Raw genomic sequence first — 23,469 nt, 5'->3', positions numbered from 1 at the left:
ACGATGTTAGGCAAGTAGATACTTGTTTGGGATAAAATTTCCAGTAATCCTAACAAACTAGTACAATAAAAATTTCTGAGCTGGGCACAGTGGCTTCTGTCTATAATCCAGCTACTTGGGAAGTGGAGATTGGAAGGATCAAGGCTTGAGAGTAGCTTGGGCAAAAAGTGAGATTTCATGTCAATCAGTAAAAGCTGGGAGAGGTGGCATGTACTTGCCATCCCAGCTGGGAGGGAAGCATAAAGAGAAGGATCGAGGTCCACGTGGGCCCAAGCATAAATACGAGTTCCTATTTGAAAAATACTTACAGAAGCAAGCACAAAGTCATGAGTTCAAACTCCAGTACAGCACTCATCATCATCATCTGTTTTGGTGTGCTGGTGCATGCCTGTAATCCCAGAATTTGGGAGATGGAGGCAGAATCATGAATCTGAGGCCAGCCTGTGCTGTATGTGAAACCTTGTCTCAAAAAACAAGCAAAAGAAAGCAAAATTTCTGTCTCTCAAATTATTTAGGCAAAGATGAAGATGACGAACTCCAATGCATCACTGATTGAGAGCCACTCTGAAGCTAGCACTGGTAGTAAGGACCCATGTGAGAATGACAAAAGCAACAGCACTTCTACATTAGGATATTTTAATGGATTTTGTGTCACTGTTAGATACACGTGAAGGTAAGCCACGCAAGCACCATAAGCAGCATACTGGATACTACTACATGAAGTTAATTAAGTCACTCCTGCTGTGCAAACACACTGACTAAATGCTCCAGTTGTAGTCATTAGTTCTTGGTTTTGAAAATGACCTGAACAGAATGGAAAAGAATATGCCAAGCCAAATGTATCAAAATAAATATTTATTAACATTTGAAGTCTTATGTACACCTTTAAAAGCAAATGTGCAAATGTGGGGAATTACAAAAACCACCCCAAATCCTTTACCCCCAAAGTGAGTATAAACAGATACTCAAGTCAGCAGTGCCACCACCGTCAGAATAAAGAATCCACCTGTCTGGACGCAGGAAGTAATTAGTTTAAATGTCACTCGGGTATTTTCCTTAGTTCTCCAAAAAGTATTAAGAGGCCAATATGCCTAGAAAACTATTTTTCTCTTTACTTATAAGTAACGGTATATAAATATATTTCCATCTTTCTGTCCGGCCAGCAAATGAGAATCTGTAGCTGACCACTTAACAAAAGACCAATTCTGGTCAGAGATGGGCGGAAGGAGAGCTGTGCAATGTCCTAGAAGTAAGTCCCAAATGGCGATTGTTCCGGAAGTCAAGACTGCTGCTGCAAAATGATCTTTCACATCTCCTTCCAGGAACCTGATACAAGCAGAGAAGAGAAAGCAGAGAAGAGACAACTCACTCCATGCTCAAAAAGTCTGCCTAAGAAATGGCCCAAACCATGCTCCCACAGCATTGCCCAGAACAAAACTCCCTGTAACCGCGAATGGAGAACAAAACTCCCTGTAACCGTGGGGACTGCTGGCTACTGTGTGGCAGGTTGGGACATGGCCACAAATCCTGTCCCTACCTATTCTCTGATGTTACCTTGCACCACTTGTACATTAGTGCACAGTGACCTTCCTGCCTCTCTTCACAATTAGCCAAACTCAGTCTCCCCTCAGTGGCTCTGCTCTTGCTCTTTTCCCAGTGGTCTCCATTGCCAGATATAGTATGGGTGGGTTCTTGTCATCATTCAGCTCTGTAACTGCCACAGAAGGTCCATACCCAATCAGCTATCTAAAGCAGTGCACGTACATACTCTACCTCGCTCTGTTACATTGTCTGTTTTTATCTTCACAGCACTTTTCACTATGTGAGATTATCTTATTTCCATATTCAGTGGTCTCCACAAAAACATAAGGTTGCCTTTTAAAGTGAAGAGCTCTGCAGTCAGCTACTGGGCTGAATTCTAAGTCTACAACATAAAGTTGTGTGACCCTGAGCAGGTTAACTTCATCAGTAAAACAGGGATGGTAACGAGAGCTCCTACTTCACAGCAGCATTGTGAGGTTGAATGAAACGATTCACATAAAAAGCTGAGCACAATACATGGCCCATGGTAAGTGCTCATTAAAAATTGGCTATTTTATCACTCCCTGTCATACCAGCAGCATTTTGCAGAGCCTCAACGAATACTCTATGAACGAATTGAATGATACTTTTTTTTTTGCTTTTTTTGGTGGCACTGGGGTTTGAATTCAGGACCTTGCACTTGCTAGGCAGGCACTCTACCACTAGAGCCATGCCCCCAGTTCTGATGGACACTTCTTAGCCCTTGTTCCTACTCAATTCTGTACCTAACTCCCAGCTCTTTAGAAGGTGATTAAGGTTCTCCTTGACAGTTTCTCCCCAATCCTGCACTGTGTAAGGTGCCCCCTGGTACCCCTCCATCCCCAGGCTATCAAACTAGGCAAACTCATGCAGAGCATTTTGTGCACTGAACAGCAGTCACTAGAAATATTGGTGCTTCGCCATGATTTGAATGTCTGTGTCCCCCAAGTCACTCTGTTAAGATCTAATCACCAGTGTGGTGGTATTTGGAAGTAGGACCTTCGTGATGTGATTAGGTCTGAGGACAGAACCCAAAGGAGTGAATTAATGCCCTTATAAAAGAGGTCCTTAGAGAACTGGCTCATCCCTTCTATCATGTGAAGATGCCAATGACGAATGAAGAAATGGACCTCGCGACACACTGGATCTTACTTCCAGCACCTTGATCTTGGTCTTCCTAGACTCCAGAAACAAACTTCTATCATTTTATAAACTACCTAGTCTATGGAGTTTTGTTATAGCAACTCAAATGGCACAAGTGAAGCTTCCTACAGGCTTTCAAGATTTGCTGAACAAATGGGTCTAAAAAAGTCACAAAGGAGGGGCTGGGAGTATGACTCGAATGACAGAGTGCCAGGCCTTGAGTCCAAATGCTACTATCACCAAAAACAAGACAAAACACACAACAACAAAAAATAGGGACAAAAGACATGCTAGAGCAAGTAGCTATCTTGATGACCAGTATCTAGGCCAATGAGAATGGTTCTCTCCTCACAGCCAAGGAGGTGAGCTCTATACGTAAGGACTGCAGGTGATGGATCTAAGTTAGCGTTACTAAGAACATTTACAGAGGGCCACAGCTGGCTAAGTGCACAGGGAGAGAATGTCTTTTAAAATAGGCAAGCTTCATACAAGGTCTAAAGAAGCATGCATCTCACTATTAAGTTTCCTTATCCTTGAGTTGTTAAAGCCAAACCTTGTGATCCTGGTGTCTTATGTCTGGCTATTTTCAATCTTTGCTACTAATTCCAAACATTAATGCAGATAGCCTTTAGGACTTAGACTTTCAGCTGTTATTTGGCTGATCTAACAGTATCAACACTACTTCAACACTCTATACAGCTCAGAAAACTCCTGGGATGCCAACAACTGTGTCGTTGGCATTAGTCAATGAATAGACAAATGTTTATAATGGACTGATTGAAAGATCAAGGCTCAGTCATATTCAAAGTGAAAATGTCTTTCGAAAGTAGATTTAAAAGTTCCTTAATTTAGGTCTTACGGAAACAACCTAACTTGTAACCTACTTCCTTACATTCTTTTCATCTGTACTATCTCATGTTTTCTATTTATCATATATATCTCGTTTTGTGTCTGCACATGCCTCCCAGAATGTCCCACCCTTGAACAGAAGTTGCATACTTGCCTCCCAGCCTGTCCTTGGGGAAGGCAGTACAGCAGCACGCCCACATTCAGGGTTGTCTTAGGGTTGATCACCATCAGCTGAAACACAGGGCTTCCCAACCACTCACTCTCTTTGGCACAAGGATGACTCAGAACAACAAAAAGGAGTCCCTAATTTAGGAGAAAAATAACCAAACAGACATAAAGAGTACATCTGGCAGAGACAAAACTAAGGAATAATAAGAATGATCAGTAGGCATGTCAATATCCAAGATTTAATCACTGGCTTCATTATTCTTTTTTTGCAGTACTGGGGTTTGAACTAAGGGCCTTGCACTTGCCAGGCAGACCTCTACCACTTGGGTCTCACCTCCAGCCCTATTACTCTGCAGACAAGAACTGTGGGAGTTATTACCAGGCTGGATTTCTGGCTTCTCTAATGCGGGGCTCCCAGTTTTCTAATCATGAATCTAGCTCACTCATTGATTTCTTCTGCTCGAGATACTGCATCTCATGCCATCCTTTGGGAAAATGTTGGCCCAGGGAAATAAGGTGTATAAACATGTGCAGGAGTCCTCAAATTAGAAATACTCATTTGTAAATTAGTTTTTAAAAATTCAGAACACACACATACGAAAAAAACCAAAAAAACCCAAAAAACCAAAAACCAGCTGGAGTGGAGTGGCTCAAGCAGTAAGAATGCCTGCCTAACAAGCATGAGGCCCTGAGCTCAAACCCCAGTGCTGTTAAAAAACAAAACAAAACAAAAAACAAAAAAAGATAAGAAAATAAATTCAGAACACATTTTCCCATAAAAACAATCTTGTAAGTGGAGATTGGATTCTTGGGCCAACTTGTAATGTCTTATCTAAAAGCAGACACTGCTGCTCTCTATTAAGAATTAAGGGTGACAAAAAAAATACCACTACCCATGCTTGTTTCTGTGAGAAAAATGTGATCTCACAGCTTTAAAATTACAGGTTTCAATGTTTCTGTGTGTTTATGTGTGCATACATCACACATAGCCATATTACACACTGAAAGCAGTTCTCATTATAAGACATGGAAAATTTTAGAATTTGCCACATTCTTCATTTTCTACTTTACACTTTCTAGAATGATTTAATTTTGTAGTAAGAATTACATGGCTTAGTGGTAGAGAGCTTGCCTAGCATGCACAAGGCTCTGGGTTCTATTTGGAATAAATACAGCTTCCTGCTGTAGCTGGGATGACAGGTGTGCACCACCATGTCCAGGTTTTTTGTTGTTGTGTTTGCCTGTCTGTCTTAGAACCACAATCCTTCTAATCTCAGCCTCCCAAGTAGGTAGGATTACATGTATGAGCCACTGGTGGCCAGCTCTGTGTTAAATGTTTTAGTATCAAGTAAATACTAATGTTATAACACAAAAGACAGAAAATTATTTAAATGCTAAGTAAATTTTACAAATTCAACTTTTTTCCCCCCAATGCTAGGGATGGAACCTGGGTCCTTGCACATGCTAGGTAGAACTCTATCACTGAGCTACATCCTCAGCCCACAAATTTGGCCTTCACTTTTAAAGAATGAAAAAAGGTACGTGTAAGATTATGTGACAGCTTTTCTAAGATCACACAATCTTGTGTTCAATTCCACAGATCCTATTAGGCTAGGTATTCAGCCTCTGTGCTGATTGTGCTCAGGTACCACTGGTGCTAGCCAAGCTGGCCTACATAAGCACCGAGCCTGTAGCTGGTGCCTCTGCTCATGGCTTTTCCACGGACACTCATGCAGTTCTTCCTCACTACACCTGGACAGCAACTTTCACCCTGCTCAGATGTTGTAACTAGATTGTAAGCCAGGTCTACTAACACAATGACCAAGTAACTGTTTCTATGTGAGAGCACCAACACCTAAGAGAAAACCATGTCTAGGACCATTTAATCATCCTTTCCAACAGTATTCATCATACATTGTGTATACAAGGTGGCTGGGAGTCCAGTCTGATAACAGGCCTAATATTTCTTAGTACAAATTCATAGCTAGGAATAAATGTTTGCTCTTAAGTCATACAACCAGAAAATTTGATAAGCAATCACAGTGCACCAACACTTTTCATTCATAAGCTTCAAGAAAACAAACATTGTTATCCAATTTTGAAAAACCAGGCAACAGCAGGGTCTACTAGTTACTACTGCTGTTGCTCTTACTCAGAGCGGCAACACCCAAGTACACAAAGTGCTCCAGAGATTACTCACCTTTTCAGAATAGGCTCTGTGACAGACTGAAGCATGACAAGAGTCATCAATGTGCATCTTTCTCAGGAGTTGACCAGTTTTTAAATTCCTTAGACACCAAAAACAAATAAGCGGATGACATTCTTACAGCAACTGGCTTTCATATATGTTATTGTGTTTGTGACAGCATCTCTTAGGAGGTGACTCCGGGAAAAACTAAGGGACATAGCACCTCTATTTGTTTCAGTCATGATTTAGCTATGAGAAGCACTCAGGTTAACTTTACCAATAGTTAAATTAGATAGTTAGCCTTGGAGCAAATCTGCTCTGCCACTAGGAATAAATCTCTCCAAACTCCACGAGACGTTTTCTATAACTCACTCTACTTGGAATTGAAATTAGGCACACGCTATGTATAGGATTATCATTACGATCCTGTGACCCTTCTTTTTGTTGAGGTACTGGGGTTTGAACTCAGGGCCTCATCTAGTAAATCTGGATTGTACCTAGATACAACGACATGTTACAAAAACTCCAGATTCTGTTAGGCTCCTCTGAAGAATACTGAAGTTACTTATTTGCTTATTGAAGGAAATAGTCAACTTGGCTGAGTTCAAACTCCTCACCACAGTCCCTCTTCAGCTCTTTCTCGGTTGCATGGAGTCTGTCCCAGAGTTAAAAGAGTTGGCCAGACATGCAGATAACAAGGAGACTCAGAAGTTAGGCACCTTCTTTGACTGCTCTTTCTAAGGCTTTTCTCCCACTTCCCAGCTGTGTGGTCACCCCAAGCTCTGTCGTTTGGTCTGTATGGTTCCAGTAGGGTGGAAGGCTCTCCATCAGGTTTTTAGTCACTTGTGCATGGATAGGCCTCCCCAGCTTAAAGACACAGGAACAGAAACCTCTCACTGCCATTTCCTTCTTCCCTTGTCTCTTTCCTCTTTTCTTGTTCTCTGGTGTATTCAGAGAGATACTTTTTATATTTTGTCCAGAGTCTGTTGTTACTTGAGGTAAGAGTGCATCTGATAGAAGCTACTCAGCCATTAAGTGGAAGCAGAAGTAGAAACAAGTGCACTGGCTTTTTCTGTTTATGTGGTCCTGTGAGTGGAATCCAGTCTTGCACACACTAGGCAAGTGCTGCACCACTGAGCTACATATGCAGCTCACAACTGTACATTTGTGATTTTAAAAAATTCTATTTATTTTAAAAGTCTACTCAGACAGATCTTTTTTCATCAAGTCTGCATTACTATGTATTCTTGGTAGACAAACAAAACATAACCATGCTATACATAACCTTTCCCTCCCTTTTTTTTATTGTTTAGTTTTTTGAGACAAGGTATGTAGCCCATGCTAGGCTTGAACTTGCAATCTTCCTGCCATAGCCTTCTGGGTGCTGGGATTACATGCATGTGCTAACATACCCATAACCTTTACATTTCTGTAAAGGTTCATTTTCATATAAAGATGGAGAAACTGAGGACCTTGAAAGAAAGCTTACCAGATAACAATGTTGTTCATAACAGTAGTACCAAGAAGAGCTTCCTGCATCTCTTGTACCTCAGCAAAAGTCAGTATAGTCTCTTCAGGAGGCATCAAAAACTGTTTTTCTTTGCTTCTGCATTTAGAACAGTATTAGAAATCAGTACTTAGCAGTTTCTAAGTAGTTCTTCTATATATTATTGAACTATGCATGATAAATATTAACCTAATACTAGAAAAAAATTTAACGCAGAAAACATATGTACTCTAAACTTCCTACAATGAACACATTTTTTTTCACATTAGCTACTTGGACATGTTGCAAGCGGGCTGGTGGAATGGCTCAAGTGGTAGAGCACCTGCCTGTCAAGCATGAGGCCCTGAGTTCAAACCCCAGTACTGCCAAAAAAAAAAAAAAAAAAAAAAATCACAGACATGTTGCAAGCACCTTAAATTCACCATATACAATACTAAACTCAAATTTTCTTCTTAAATCTCATTTCTTTTACATTCTTATCTCAACAATGGGCAACTACCTTCCCAGGTCACTGATTCTAAGATCTGGACATTATCTTTGTCTCCTTCCTCTCTGTCTAGTAATGAGCAGTGACTTTACTGTCTCATTTCCCACGAACCTGCCAGCTTCTTCTCATCTTCACTAACAGCTGCCTAATTTAAGCAAATAATTACTGGTATATTGCCTAGATTACTGCAGCAAATCATGAATGAACAAGACAACCAGGGCTAGAGGAGTGTCTCAAGTGATAGAGCACCTGCCTAGCAACTGTTGACACCCTGAGTTCAAACCCCAGTGTCCCCCACCAAAATAAATAAATAAATAAAGAGAGAAAAACAACCAAGATCCTTGTCCTCTGTTACCCAGAAAGGCACATAAACAATCAAGTTTAACAGGCCTGGGTGTAGCTCAGTGGTAGAGTCACCAATCCTCGCATCAAAAAAGAAAAAAATTGTACAAGAAGATGCTCTGAGTTCAGTTTTCTACATGTTGAATTTGAGGTGCCCACGAGATGGCTAACAAGTAGGTTGTACAGGTCGAGAGACTAAGAAAAAAAAGCATGTTTGCAAGTAGCCAGCATCTAAATATCACTGAAGTAATGGATACCAAGTGTGTGAACCCAGGAAAGGGTGCTGGACCTTGGGGTCCCCAGGACCTTGGGGTGCTTCTAACATATACAAGACACAGATTCAAAGGTGGCTGAAGAAGGAACAACTACATTTGCTGAGCATCCCCACTCTGTTGATACCTGGCTTATAGGCTGAACCTAGTTGCCGAGGCAGTACCTGTTCTACTAGGCCTACAGAACAGAAAAACAAAGACTCTGGTAATCCCGTCTCCCTGGAAACCTTTGATAAAACGCTTCTCTACCTAACAGATCAACCTGTACTTTCCTTACCCTCCATCTTCTGAAAGTGTCATAACTTCCACTTGTTGATCACAAAGGGCCCCACTACTACTCACTAGCCTTCTCTTGGTCAGGCCAAGAGCAGTTTTTATATTTCCAGATGTCAGCAGCACTTGCTTTTCACTTTCACCATCAGAGGACCAAAGCAATGCCCTAAAGGAAAGGCAAAGAAGAAGGTGAGTCAAAGGTAAGATTTAATATTAAAGGACTAAGAGCAAAACTTAAATACAAACTTCAATTAGAAATGTCATTCTATTATTTTTGTTTGTTTGTTTTGGTGGGACTGGGGTTTGAACTTGGGGTTTCTCACTTGCAAAGCAGGCATTCTACCTCTTAAGCTACACCTCCAGTCCATTTTGCTCTGGCTATTTTAGAGATGAATCTTGCAAACTATTTGTACAGACTGGCCTCAAATCACATTCCTCCCAATCTCAGCCTTCCAGTGTAGCTAGGATTACAGGCCAAACCACCAGTGCCTGTGCCTGGCAGACTTTTTTTTTTTTAAAACAAATCTCTCCTTTTATCTAAATTCAGATTTTTTTTTTTTTTTTCAGTACTGGGGTTTGAACTCATGGTCTACACCTTGAGCCACTCCACTGGCCCTTTTTTGTGAAGGTGTTTTTCAAGATAGGGCCTTGAAAACTATTTGTTTGGGCTGGCTCTGAACCGAAATCCTCCTGATCTCTGCCTCCTGAGTAGCTAGGACTACAGGTGTGAGCCATGGGCACCAGCTAAATTCAGATTCTTTCAAGACTCAAGCACAGGCTATAACCTGTACTCAAACAAGCCGACAGAGACAAAGAAAACACACACACACACAAACAGAACTAAAACAAAGAAAGAAATCACTTAGCTGAGAGCATGGCTCAAGTGTAGACCACCTGCCTAGCCTAGCAAGAGTGGGGCCCTGAGTTCAAACCCCAGTGAAGGAAATAAAAAAATCACTCCCCGAGACTTACCTGATTTCTCTGATTTCCAAATTTCCCAAAGCTACACACACAAGATTGCAAACATCAGGCACTGGAACTATTTGTAATACTGGAACCTAAATAAATTAAAGCAACCAACATTATATTTGATTGTTTCATTTTAATCTAAATTTTTCAGAATGTTCATATTCTTTGTATTCTTACTGTTGGATTATTTCCAACATTTGAACAAATGCAAGAAGGTTCAGAAAACACTCTTTTATAAACTATAAATCAAAACACGCAAAATTCGTATTTAGTTAGCATTTGTCTCATATTTGTTTTAGGCTAGGGTCTCACTGTGTTGCCCATTCTGGCTTTGAACTACTGAATTGTGATCCTCTTGCCTCAGCCTCCCCAGTAGTGGGAACTATAGTCATGTGTCATCATGCCCAGAAAGTTAGCACTATCTAATGCAATTTATACTTCTAACAGTATGGGAATAATTAAGTAAATTCTAGGAAATGAATAAATAAGGAGAATGTTATGCTGACATTTAAAATCATATGTAGGGCTGGTGGAGTGGCTCAAGTGGTAGAGCGCCTGCCTAGAAAGCACGAGGCCCTGAGTTCAAACCCCAGTGTTGCCAAAAAAAAAAAAAAAAAAGAATACATATATAAAATCAAGTTGGGAACCAGTGGCTCATACCTGTAATCCTAGCTACTCAGAAGGCAGAGATCAGGAAGCCAATGCAGGAAGACAGTTCAAAAGACCCTATCTCAAAAATACCCATCACAAAAAAAGGGTTAATGGAATGGTTCAAGGTGTAGATATAGGCCCTGAGTTCAAACTCCAGTACCAAAAAAAAAAAGTAAGTAGAAATAATGTTTTGGTGAAGGAGACGGTATACAGGTGTCACTAAGTTCAGAAGTCAGAATAGACACTCTTCCAGTAGGCACGGTGTAAAAGTCCAGCTCTGGACAAACATTCGCTTCAGCAAATAAAGCACAATACCAATGGTAGCATCTAGATGGTAGTACATGGGTGCTTGCTGTACTTTTCTGTAGGTTTGAAAATTTCAATTAAACAGTGTTGGGAAATAAACCTGTATCTCTGTTCTGCCAGGCATAGGCACAGATCCAAAATTTGCTAAGGTGTCCATCCAGATGGCTGTAAAGATGTCTTTGAGCTATAAGATTTGGACTTACCTCTGCAAAGTGCCAGGTATAAATTTTTTTCCATTGCCAAGTATCCATAGGTTTCCAAAGAGAAACTACATATTCACAAGCAGTTATGATACACGGCTCCTTAAATCCAGCTCTTTCCCACCACAGGGTGCTCACATCCACAGAACAGGAACTGGAAGGATTCTGACCCAGAAAGGCAAGAGCAGGTATGTTAGAGGGGTACTGAGGTCTGTTTTATGAAAAGATAAGCGTGCAAAGTGATGAACTACAAGGATTAAATTCCAGGTAAAGGAAATTTCACGCAAGTCACAAGAAAGCACCATAAAGGTCTTACATGACTAAAAGAACTGCCTACATACATTTACATCATACAAATTGTAACACGTGCCAACTCCAGAGTGGGGTGAAGACATAAGAATGGGACACATTCTGTTTTAATCACGAAATGATGGGCCGTAAGAACTTATCCATTCGGAAGTCAGATATCCTGGTGAACCACTCATGGGTTAAAGGGAATGATGCCACATACAATGTGCCATTTCTGATGAGTGTCAACACCCTGTAATGCCAGTACTTGGGAGACTGACACTGGAGGATCTCAGATTTGAAACCAGCCAGGCTGCATAGTAAATCCCATCTCAAAAGCAAAACAAAACCCCCCAGAAAAACAAAAACAAACCATAAAACCTCCCAAACCTGCAAAGTATGGCCAAAGCATTATTTCCAAGAGAAATTCAGTCAGAATGGCATGAATTAGAAAACAAAATGATTGAAGGTGTAGTGGTACACATCTGTAGTCCCAGCACCAGGGAGGCTGAGGCAGGAGGATTGTGAGTGATCTGTTTCAAAAACCAAACCAAAACAACAAGATAAAAAACAAAATCAGCCAGGCACTGGTTGCTCATGCCTGTAATCCTAGCTACTTAGGAGGCAGAGACTAGGAGGATTGCAGTTTGAAGCCAGTCCAGGCAAATAGTTCATGTGAGACCTTACTGCAAAAAATCCATCACAAAAAAGGGCTGGTGGAGTGGCTCAAGGTATGGGCCCTGAGTTCAATTCCAGTACCACAAAAAACAAATAAACAAACAAACAAGCAAAATTAAGGAAAAACAGAAGGAACTATCATGAATAAACACAGAAATAAATGAAGTAGAAAGTGAAAAACAAACCTCAATTAATACAACCAAAAACTAGTTTTTGGTTCTCTTGTTTGAAAACCAAGAGAATGTACAAATCTTCTAAGTCTGATGTAAGAAAAAAAAACACTTTCAGTAATGGGGAAGTAGGTAAAGAGAACAACTCTATGTACAAATTTGAAAATATGAAAAAAAACGATAAATTCCTTAAGAAACAGAGTTGTTAAAATTGACTTAAGAATAGCTTTGGAGCAGAGCACACAGCATGTATCTTTTACAGACAAGGAAGCTGGGCTCAGAGGCTAATCTGCCAGTGACTGGCAGAAGCACTGTGTGGTGGAAGCTCTTTCCTCTATGCCAGTGCTCAACTGGGAGAGAGATTTGTGGTCATCACACTGCAAAGATGAACAATTCACTCAAAATCTATGACTGCTACCTTCTCTCTCTTTCTCACTTTTTTTTTTTTTTGATGCAACCTGGTCCGGCCTTGAACTTGTGATCCTCCTACCTCCATCTTCAGAGTGCTGGAATTACAGCAGTGTATCACAACAACTAGACTATTTTCTTTCTTTCTGTTTTTGTAGTACTGGGGTTTGAACTCAGGGACTACACCATGAACTACTTTGCCAGCCCTTCTCTTTTTTTTTTTTTGTGAAGGGTTTTTCGAGATAGGGTCTCATGAACTGTTTGCCCAAGCTGACTTTGAACCACAATCCTCCTGATCTCTGCCTCCTGAGTAACTAGGATTACAGGCGTGAGCCACCAGTGCTTGGCCACCCCACTTTTTTTAATAGATCATAAGTGATTCTCCTGAAAACATTACATCATTTGGGTAAGAGAGGTAACTCCCATCTCTTTCTGTCAAAATGCCTGTTTTTAAATTTAGTACTCAGCAAGTTGACATTTAAGTTGTTCTTGGTAATAACTTGATGTATAAATTACAGGAGAGCTCAAAATACAAATATAAGTTAAGTATTGTGAAAAAGAATTCAAATCTGTTTTCTGAGCCTGTTTGCCAATATCTTTAAGAGTATTAAATAAAGAACAAGAAACTGACAGAGCACTTTTTAGTTTCCTTATCAGTTCATTAAATCTTTCACATGTAACACACAAGACGAATATGACAGAACAATCTTCTGACCTTCAACTTTGAAACCAATTGTAGGCTGCCTGGGTTTAAATTATCACCAGCAGGATCTGCTATTTCAGTCTGCGGAAATAAAAGTCACACCGTCAATCTGCACTTTATGTGTGTGTCTGCATCACTCAGCAAAATGTCTACCTCAGATGTTACTTCCTCTGCTAACAGCAGCAAAGGTCTAAGTGCACCCATTCCACTGACGACAAGGAGAATAGGAACCTTATTTAAAAGTACATATTTTCACCAACCTTAACTTGCCCAGAATGAGCTTAATGCTTACAATGAAGTTGTTTCAAAGAACCATGGTAAAACATTCTCAAACACGGAGGGGCAGTGGTGAGAATGGCACACTGCCCATCCTCGCTAAGGCATTTTGTTCTTTCAGAGAAAATTTCACAAGGAAGCGATTGTACCTGTCCAATGGAATGTTCATGCAACTCCAGGCATGCATTTCCACAGAGCTGATTTTCTCTGAATGACTCAATGGATAGAGGTGTTGCTTGGGGGCCAGAGTCACGGTCACAGGCAGACTGTCCTAGCCTACCTGACATGTGCAGGCTGGTATCCAGTTTTGGTGGGCCGGTTGAACTGTCCAATTGTTCACTATCATTAATAAGACCAACTGTGTCTTCCAAATGAGACAGTTGGGGTGTAGAGCAGGTTCGTCCAACAACCTCAGCAGATACCTTTTCATAGGACACTTGAGAACCAAAAGCCGGAGTGGTGCCCAAGATGGGAAAAGCAGGTGAACACAGGTCTGCAGGAGGTCTGTTGCTTTCATCAGGGGCAGTGGTATTTAAAGGAGTGAAAAGTAGCATGGATGCAGAAAGACCCTTGCTTGAATCCTGACTCTTGAGGCTTGGTACGTAAGGATGTGCTTTTCCCGGTACAGCAGCAGGCTCCTCCTCTAAGGCCCCTGCTTCTGCAATCTGTCCCCTCAGAAGAGTACAATTCCCCTTGTGAAGATGACTTTCTCTAGATACTTTTGATTCAAGAGGCCTAATCAGTTTTTCTGAGGACTTCAGTTTTTCAAGCTTAAGAGCCCCAAAATCTTCATCAGGTAACTGAAAGTCTGGGATATTGAGAAAAGACAACAGGTGCTTTAAATTTAGCATTTTGTTCTTACGAAGTGGAGCACTGAAAGCACCAATATCCAAAGCTAAATAAGCATTATCACTAGGAGAAAGGGAAGTCTCTTTTTGAGAACCCTCTCTTCCCTACAATAGAAATGTAAGTGACAATAGTAAAAAAAGCCCAACACTAGCCATTAATGCATAACCCAGAGTGAGCTTCTATACTCAAGTACAGTAGAAATGTTCATTATTTCTCCCATCAGTGACTTTGAAACCTGTGAAGGGCTTAGAAAACCATCACAGGTTGGTGGTTAACTAGCAACCATTATTTTGCAGGGCCCAAAATAGTATGGTGCTGTCAGTACTCACTGGTAGAAGGATGACTAGGGTCAAGTCCACTTAAATCACTGACTTGCTGTGCAACTGAGTCAAGTCATTTCATTTTCCCTCCTCTGTCATTGTCACAAAAGAATATTACTTCCCCCTTCAAACAAAAAGTAATTCGCTCTTCTTTCGATGGCTGAAATCCTATACCGTGCAAAATGCAGCCGCATCCAACTGATGAATAGACAAACACGCATGCATGATGGAATGCCATTCAGCCATAAAAGGAATAAAGCACTGATACGTGCTGCTGCATGGGTAGACCTCTAAAATACTATGTAAGTGAAAGCAGCCAGACACAAAGGGTCATGCATTATATTACATTTGTATGAAACATTCTGAATATTTCCTCTTCCATAGACACAGCAGGCAGATTGGCAATGCCTGGGGCTGGGGTTAAGAAAAGAGAAAATAAAAACCAGCTGCTTACCTAATGGCTGTGGGCTTTCCTCCTGGAGCGACAAAAATGTTCTGGATCTAGATACAGGTGGCTGCCTAACATCTTAAATACCACTGATTTGTTCACTTAATTTAAAACAGTGAATTATAGGTTGTGTGACTGCCAGAAAAAGTTTTTACATGTTGCTGCAGGTTACTAAAATCACAATAGACTATTTCAAAGCATAAAAAACAAAGTTTCTAGATTGTTACTGAATTTTACACTTTATTTCTTTGTAATCTTATCAACTTAATAAAAGATAAAGAAAAAAATCATGATTAATATCTTGTTTTTTTCTTTTTGTTTTTTAAGGCAGGGTCTGGCTGTGTAGCCCAGGCTGGTTTTCAACTGATAATCCTTATCTGCCTCTGCCTCCTGAGTGTTGGGATTATAGGCTACCATGCCCAATGACTGTTATCTTTAAATTAATTTAATGAATTAGAGCTCATCAGCCAAAGTCTATGTTCAATGGTACAATCTTAGCCATTCTTGGGGATGGAGATCACAGGACCAACATGAGAGCCTGGCCAAGGCAAAAAGTTAGCAAGACCCCAACTCAACCAATAAAAAGCTGGGTGTGGTGGTATCTGCCTGTCATCTTAGTCCAGGCCGAAGCCTAAACGTAAGAACTTATTCAAAAAATAACTAAAGTGAAAAGGGCTGGAGGCATGATTCAAGCAGCAGAGCACCCGGCTAGAAGTTCAAGGCCCAGAGTTCAAAGCCCAATACTGCCGAAAAATAAAAAATTTTTTTAAAATTTAAAATGTTGCCCAGGCCTTTTATCTTATCACATCTAAGCAAGATTATCAGTATATTCTTATTTTAAACACATTTGATTTTACCTCAAAACACTGCCTATATTAAAGATTCTACCCACAGAAAAGGTTGCATTGTACCTGAATAGATACTAATTTTGATAGGCAACCAGTATCTTTTCCTTGGCAGTGCCGAATTTTCCAAGCACGTAAGTGAGCTCTGGTGCCATACTGACAGGTTTCAATCTTGGCTCTGTCATTATAATGCAGTAAAGTCATTTTAATCTCCCTGTACCTTACTTTCCTCACCTGAAAGTGAAGATTAAAAACAGATTCTACCTCATATAGCACTGCTGTGATCAAGCAGTGAGTTAGTATCTGTACAGCATGGAGAAGTGCCAGGCACATGGTAATTATTAGCTGTCATCATTACCATCATCAAACACAACCTGACTAGCTTGTTCTTCTTACCATGAATAATTGCTTTTCCACTCTGATGCTTGTGCCAGACGATCTCTTCCTTGAGCCAATTAACCCCCAGGGCTCTGGAAATTGGCAAAAGCAGTTCACAGTGATCCAGTGCCAAGGTGCAGGCTGATTTTCGTTTTCCTCTGTGTCTTTTAGCAGTTGGCTGTGTAACAGCCTTCCTACAAAAGTCACCTTCAGTGGGCACTGTAGAAGAGCCGACTTCAGCTACTGACAGAAGTTCCTGAGAAGGACTTCTTGAACTTGGTTGGCCTATGCATGTGTCCCGTGTGCTAAACTCACTTTGGTCATTTTCTTCAGTACAAAGGCTTAAATCTTTTGTTGTTTCCTTATCTTTATTTTTAAAGCCTTTCTTCCGGACACCTAAATGACTCTGAATTACAGCTTCCAGGGCTGCTTTCCTCTGGCAATCTGACATGCGACGTGTCGTTCTAACATAGTACTCTGCAGGAAACAGAAGGCCTTCAAGCATCGTGCAAGAATGCATTTGATTTTCTGTAGACATAGGAGAGTCTGCTTGTAGGCTAAGACTCTTAGACTGACTTAGATCTGCATTTTCCTGAAGACTTTCATTTCTAACAGGACATTTTAAAGATTTTCCTGTGTGATTTGGTTCTTTTAAGTTTTGGCTTATATTTGCTTGTAAGTTACTGTAAGTAACTTCATTTACAGAACATGAATTATTCGCCTCTAAGTTGGGGTATCTGGATACCTGGTCACTAACACTCATGGTGTTATTTACTATGGGGTTATCTGTACAGACAGCCATTTTTCTGTCTTGTGTCTCCAGGTTTATAGGTGAAGCAGGGCTGGTATTTCTAAACCCTGGAGTGGTAAGTTCCCAGTTACCTTTAGGAGGCATATATGTAAGCAGCTGACTGTTGCTGTTGTCTGAGGTAGTATGCAGAGGAACTGCAGTCTCCTTGGAGAAATGATTCTCTCCGAAGGGTGAATCAGCATCTCTTGCAGCAGTTGGTGGAATCAACACACTCTCTCCCTCAGTTTCTATAACTGGTGCTGGAGAATCTGGAATTTCAGGCTCAGGATATGCAAGGTAATTTATTTCAGTTGCTGGTGACCTAGGGTTTTTGTTACTGATTGCTTCTTGTTTCTTGAATCTTTTTCCAGAGAGCATGAGTGAATTGGTATCAAAGAAACATTCTCTTTCCTGTGAAGTAAACATTTTCTTTGGCTGCTTCTTTCTCTTCCCTTGTAGCTCACTCTGCCTTTTCTCACCATTAGGGCCACTGACCCTGTTGGGAAAATGTTCTTGGATGTCATCTGCTCTTTGTGTATGTAATTCTTCTGGGCCATCTTCAGGGTTAAAGGATTCAGGATGAACATCAAGTGTCACAGATGTTTTTTCTTCAGTCTCCTCAACAAGATGGGTGTTGATTTGGAACCTGTTGCAAGCAGATCCTTCATTTTCAGGCTCTGAGGAGAAAAAAAAATGCATGTAACTCTCGATCCCCAGTACCAAAAAAAAGAGAAGAAAAAAGTATTTTATGCAAAATACCTATGCATTTTACACAAAACTTATTTTTAAATTAGGATACATTAATATGAGGGGATTTTATTGTGATAATTCCATACGTTCGTACATTATACTCCCATCTCCCCCCACACACTATTTTTGGAGCTGCGGCAGGAGAGAGGGAGAAGGATGCTGCATATTTACATAGGAAGACAGCATAACGAAACCCACCAAACACTGTTTCACAGTCCCACAGTAATATTCATGTCCTGTCATTATTATGACCATTATCATGCTAAGGCTAGGTCTCATAAATGAGTGAGAACATGCGATATATGGCGTTTTGAACTTGGCTTATATCACTCAGCATATTACAAAAATCTTTATACTCTTGTTTTTTGGTGGGGGGGTGGTACTGGGGTTTGAACTCAGGGCCTCACGCTTGCTAGGCAAGTTGTCTACCACTTGTGCTACCTCCACCAAATTCTTTAGACAAACAACACACTAGTAATATTTTCCTTTTTAAATGAAACAAAAAATCCTGTATTTATTTTAAAATATTACATAAGGCTAGGGGTGTAGATTATTGATAAACACTTACCTAGGATGCTTGAGGCCCTGGGTTCAATTTCCAGCACCACAAAAATACATAAAAACAAATATAAATACAACTGAATATTTAAGAAAGGATCAATGGCATTTCATTCAGGAAGAATAAGATTCAAGTTTTAAAAATTCTAATGAACCACAGAATTTTAAGTAAATACAAACAAATAGAATTGGGCTAATAAAGTGTTTTTTAAAACTGAAAGATTATTCTTTATCATGATCATCTTCTCTGTCTCTCTCATTTTTTTATTTTTTAAAGACAGGAACTCACTAGTACACCAGGCTGGCCTTAGACTCAACATCCTCCTGCCTTAGCACCACCATGCCTGGCTCCTTAATTTTTTAACTTTACCTGATTTCATCTGGTGTTGGAGAATGAACCCACGGCCATTCTCCACATGTGCTAATCATGTGCTTTACCACTGAGCTGCTAGGTATTGAGCTCAGGGCCTGGAGCATACTAGGCAAGTGCTCTAGCACAATGCTATACCCCAACCCTTTTTCTTTCACCTTCAAGTAAGTTTAAAACCACTTCCTCACTTCAACAGCCCAATTTTTTTTTATTATAAAGCACTTGAATTTTAATGCCAAGTTAACAGAGCCAAGGCCTTGCACATGTGAGGTAAGTGCCTTACAACTGAGCTACATCCCAGCTCTAGAATATTTTTCTATCTAGCCCTTTTTCTTCTCTGCACATATACATATCTTTTTAAAAATCATTTTTCCAATATTTAAACATTAAGTATAATTTCTAAACATTGAGAAAGAAAAAGAAAACTAAATAAACAACTCAACAGAAAGTTTAGTTTTTTGCTCATAGAATGTGAGAAAGTATTAACAAATCATGTATCTGATAAGGGTCTAGTATCTAGAACTTATAACAAATCCTTACAACTCAACAATAAAAACACAACTAATTAAAAAGGTCGGAGGACTCGAATATAGACATTTTCCCAAAGAAGGTATACATATGACATATGAAAAAATGTTTAACATCACTAGTAACTAAGAAATACAAATCAAAACCATAATTAGAAACCACTTCACATCCACTAGGATGGTTGTATCTTAAAAAAAAAAGCGGGGGGCACAGAGTGGCTCAAGTTGTAGAGCACCTGTGTAGCAAGTATGAGGCTGAGTTCAAACCTCAGTACCACAAAAAAAAAGAAAAGGGAAAAATACAAGTGTTGGTGAGGATATGGAGAAACTGGACACTTGTGTATTTCTGCTGGGAATGTAAAATGGTACCTCGCTATGTTTCAGTTTGACAGCTTCTCAAAAAGTTAAACAGGCTAGGCTGGTGGCACACCTACAATCCTAGTACTTGGTTAAAGCTAGAGGATCTCAAGTTTGAGGCCAGTCTGGGCTACACAGTAAAAAAATGTCTCCAAACAGAAATACCATATGACTCAGTTAAGTCCACTCCTAGATATAGTCCAAAAAGAATAAAAAACATATATCCCACAGAAACTTATAAATGGATGTTCACAGAATCACTATTCACAAGTCAAAAAATGGTGCTGGTTGTGGTGGTACATACCTGTAATCCCAGCACTGGAGGTGAGGCATGAAGATCACAAGTGAGGCCAATTCGGGCTATAGACAGAGACCATGTCTCAAAAAAAAAAAAAAAAAAAAGGCAATAACCTAATGATCACCAACTAATCTATGGATAAACAATGGAATATTATTCAGCTACTAAAAGGAATGAAGTACTGATACATACATGTAAGGATGGATGGATGGATGAACATTGAAAACACTGCTAAGTAAAAGAAGCCAGGCACATATTGCACTATTCCATTTACATGAGATGAGGACAACAGGCAAATCCATAGAGACAGAAGTAGATTAGTGGTTGGGGGTGGGCAGGGGTAGGGAAGATGGCTAATGGGGTGGTACAAATGTTCTTTAATTAGTGATGATAGTTGTACCATCTTGTGAATATACAAAGAACCACTGATTTATACACTTATAAAGATACTTAAATTTGGGCTGGGTGGTTTTAGGTTTGCCTAGTATGCACAAGGCCCTGAGCTCATCCCTAGCACAGCAAACTAACAAAAACCTAATTAAAAAAGAAAGAATTTAATATTTAAACATTAAATATAATTCCTAAAGGTAAGAAAAAGAGCAACTAAATAAACAAGTCAACCAAAAGCATAGTTTTTACATTAATTTAAAAGTTCATTGCTTTTTATTCACTGTGGAAAAAAAGCATCAGCCACAAGTACCTGGGAAGTGCAAAATAAACAAGCACAAGTGAATGAGCTAGTCTTACCTGGGTGGGTTGGTAGTGGTGAGAGTTCTTGCTGCAGCAAGTCATCTTGTTCTACTGTTTTCTTAATAGAATTTTTAACCTTCTCAGCTCTTTGGGCACGCTAGAGAAAACAAAAGTAGCTCAAGAAATAAATTTTCTTGCAGGGTGCCAGTGGCTCACGCCTGTAATCCCAGCTATTCAGGAGACACAGATCAGGAGGACTGAAATCCAAAGCCAGCCCAGACAAATAGTTCCAGGAGACCCTATCTCGAAAAAACACATAGGGCTGGCAGAGTGGCTCGAGTGGTTTATTTATTTTCTTTTTTATTTTTTGCCGTGCTTGTGCATGCTAGGCAAACACTCTACCATTTAGCTACACCCCCACTCTATGAATTTTCTTTACAGCTTTATTATTGTCAGGAATTTTTAAAATATATTTGTCAAACACTTCATTTGAGAGAATATGATTCACTTACCTGAAGGCGGGCCAATGTCTTGCTGTATTCCCTTTTCAAGAATGCTAGTTTTTCCTTCAGCTGGAAGAAGAAAAACACCAACAATGAGTGGAGAGCTGGAATTGGAGGGGATACAGACCTGAGGGTCAGCAGTACTTGGTGGAGGGAGAGGCACTGACAAAGAGACCTACATTCCGTCCTCACAAAGCACTAGCTTTCATCTCAGGACTGTTACATCAACTGTTCCTGTCACCTAGAGCATTTCCTTCCTTTGTCAATTCCTATTGATTCCTTAAGCCTCAGCTTAGAGTTTTACTTTATTTAGATTTACTTCCCTGGGACAGAGTCTTCTCCAAATCCAGGTTAGACATTCCCTCCCTCCTCTGTCATCTTTGGTTTTTCAACCAATAAATCTCTTCATTGTCTGTTAATGTGCAGATACCACTAGCACCTGGAATAATAACTGATACCCAGGTGTGTCTGTTATTGTTCAAGGAATTAGAGATAACCATAGTTAAGGCAATTTACATTTACATATACCGGAAAAAGACACACACATACACACATAACAGGTTAAGATTTCACATGATAATAAATACCTAGATCACCAAGGTGATATGAGTGACTGGCCTACTGAAGGTAGAATAGTCAGGGAGGTCTTTCTAGACCTGAAGGAAGAAGGTAGCTTTGGGACAATCAGGATAGGTATTTCATCCAGCCAGAAGGAAACACACATGTGAAAGATGGTGAAATGGGCTAAGCGTATTTGAGGGATACATGGAAGGCCAGTTAAATAGGAACTTTTGCTGCTGAATTCCCAGCCAAGCACATAGTAAGCATTAAGTACATTTATTAAATACGTAAACTGAGCTGAGTCAAAGCACTGGGGTTTAGAGCTGGAGATGTAGGCTAGTGGTAAGAGTGCTTGCTAAGCACTGGATTTAATTCCCAGTACTGCAAAATAAAAAATAGTAAAAATTACTATTTTCTGAAAGTTTGGATTGTATTTCTCTCTGGTTCCTGTGGTTCAAATGAATCTCTCAACTGCAAGCCACCCTAGATTTGTGTGCATTCTATGAACCATTTAGAAGCACTCATCCTTCCAAAATCACCCAGTTTATACATGGTGCAATTCAAAGCCAAGTAGTAGAGCTCTGTTCTGTGCTTTTAATCTCTATGCTGGCCTTCCCCCCACCAACCTTATCAAAATCTGGGAGTTTTTTTGTTTACTGGTAGGTCATCTTTTCAACTCACCTAGGTGAGCTACGTTAGGAAGGCTGAGAAGGGAACGTTAGTGAGATTTAGCATAGCAAACACGAGACACTTTCAAGTCAAGTCAGCACAAGCACCTGGAAACCTAAAAGTCTATTAGTAGAATATCTAGAGCCCTAAAGAAGTCAGGGCACTTCAAAACTGTAGAACACAATGATCTTTATGTATATATAAAACACAGCCAGGCGGTGGCCCAGGCCAGTATGGCCAGCCCTTGGGAGGTAGTGGCAGGGTTCCCGGTAGGAGGCCAGCTTGGTCTACATACAGACGTCCTGTCTCAAAAACACAAAATAAGGGTGGATGCGTAGCTCAAGTGGTAAAGAGCTTTTGCATAGCAACCGCGAGGCCGGGGGTTCAAACCCCAGCACCACAAAAGTAAACAAGTAAACAGACGTATATCTTAACATAGACGTTAAACACGAAGAAAACGGAAGTTGCAGAATCATTTACGAACGTTCTTCTCTCCGATAAACACATATTAGTTTCTGGAAGTCATGGGTCCCCCGCTCCAACAGGGAAAGATCTGGAAGAGCCAGGCTGTTAAAAGGGTGAGATGGAGAAACAGGGTGAGAGGTGGGGATGGCGGAAGGGTGTCGGGGCACTTTTTCTGCAAAGTTTTTACATTGTGCACTTCTGTATTGCTACTGTAGACTATGTACTGCTAATTTGTTTCTAAACGCCACCACGTGAGCAGCGCGCTAATCCTGTGCTTTCTCTTCCGTGCCCGGCCCTAAGCCGTCAAGGGAAAAGCCAGGCCTCACGTCTGCCGAGCGCGGTCAGAGTCCGGCTCAGCCCTTCCCGCACCAGGGCCCTGGCACCTTTTCCTTCTCCGCACAGCTCAGGGGCTTCCCGGGAGCCTCTTCCATCGGACTGGAGGCCGAACGAGAAAAGCAGCGGTCGTCAGCCCCGGGCCCGTGGAGTCGGAGACCGAGGTGCACACGGGAAGAAATGGATGATCCGGGATTGCCCTGAGCGCGCGACCAGCCGGCCCACGCGGGCCCCGCGCGCAGTCAACCCTGGCCAATTAAAGCCAGCCCTCGGCATGCGCATGCGCAGCCTGGGATCGCCGAGCTATGGGGCAGGGCCGC

At 40.8% G+C, this 23,469-nt stretch overlaps 1 protein-coding gene and 1 non-coding gene across 5 annotated transcripts; one reads left to right on the top strand and one right to left on the bottom strand.

Moving 5' to 3' along the window:
• Nucleotides 1-838: 838 nt before the first annotated feature.
• Nucleotides 839-23,413, bottom strand: Palb2 (partner and localizer of BRCA2). Of its 4 annotated transcripts, XM_020184450.2 has the most exons (13): nt 23,200-23,412; nt 21,131-21,190; nt 20,676-20,775; nt 16,297-17,745; nt 13,588-14,246; nt 13,175-13,243; nt 10,919-11,080; nt 9,762-9,847; nt 8,794-8,955; nt 7,398-7,514; nt 5,921-6,008; nt 3,707-3,855; nt 839-1,326 (listed from the first exon to the last, which is right to left on the bottom strand). In XM_020184450.2, the coding sequence occupies exons 1-13, from the start codon at nt 23,245-23,247 to the stop codon at nt 1,116-1,118; spliced, it is 3,360 nt and encodes a 1,119-aa protein (XP_020040039.2). In that variant the 5' UTR covers nt 23,248-23,412; the 3' UTR covers nt 839-1,115. The 4 variants fall into 4 exon arrangements, 3 of the variants coding, with proteins under 3 accessions (XP_020040039.2, XP_073915575.1, XP_073915576.1); XM_074059474.1 differs by lacking the exon at nt 13,175-13,243; XM_074059475.1 differs by lacking the exons at nt 20,676-20,775; nt 21,131-21,190; nt 23,200-23,412 and adding an exon at nt 18,387-18,403.
• Trnad-guc (transfer RNA aspartic acid (anticodon GUC)) lies at nt 7,711-7,783 on the top strand. Its single transcript has one exon. It is a non-coding gene; the product is annotated as a tRNA-Asp (tRNA).
• Nucleotides 23,414-23,469: the final 56 nt, after the last annotated feature.

This window comes from Castor canadensis, chromosome 17 (assembly GCF_047511655.1).
Source record: "Castor canadensis chromosome 17, mCasCan1.hap1v2, whole genome shotgun sequence".
Lineage (NCBI taxonomy): Eukaryota > Metazoa > Chordata > Mammalia > Rodentia > Castoridae > Castor > Castor canadensis.
This window is presented reverse-complemented; position numbering and strand designations above follow the sequence as displayed.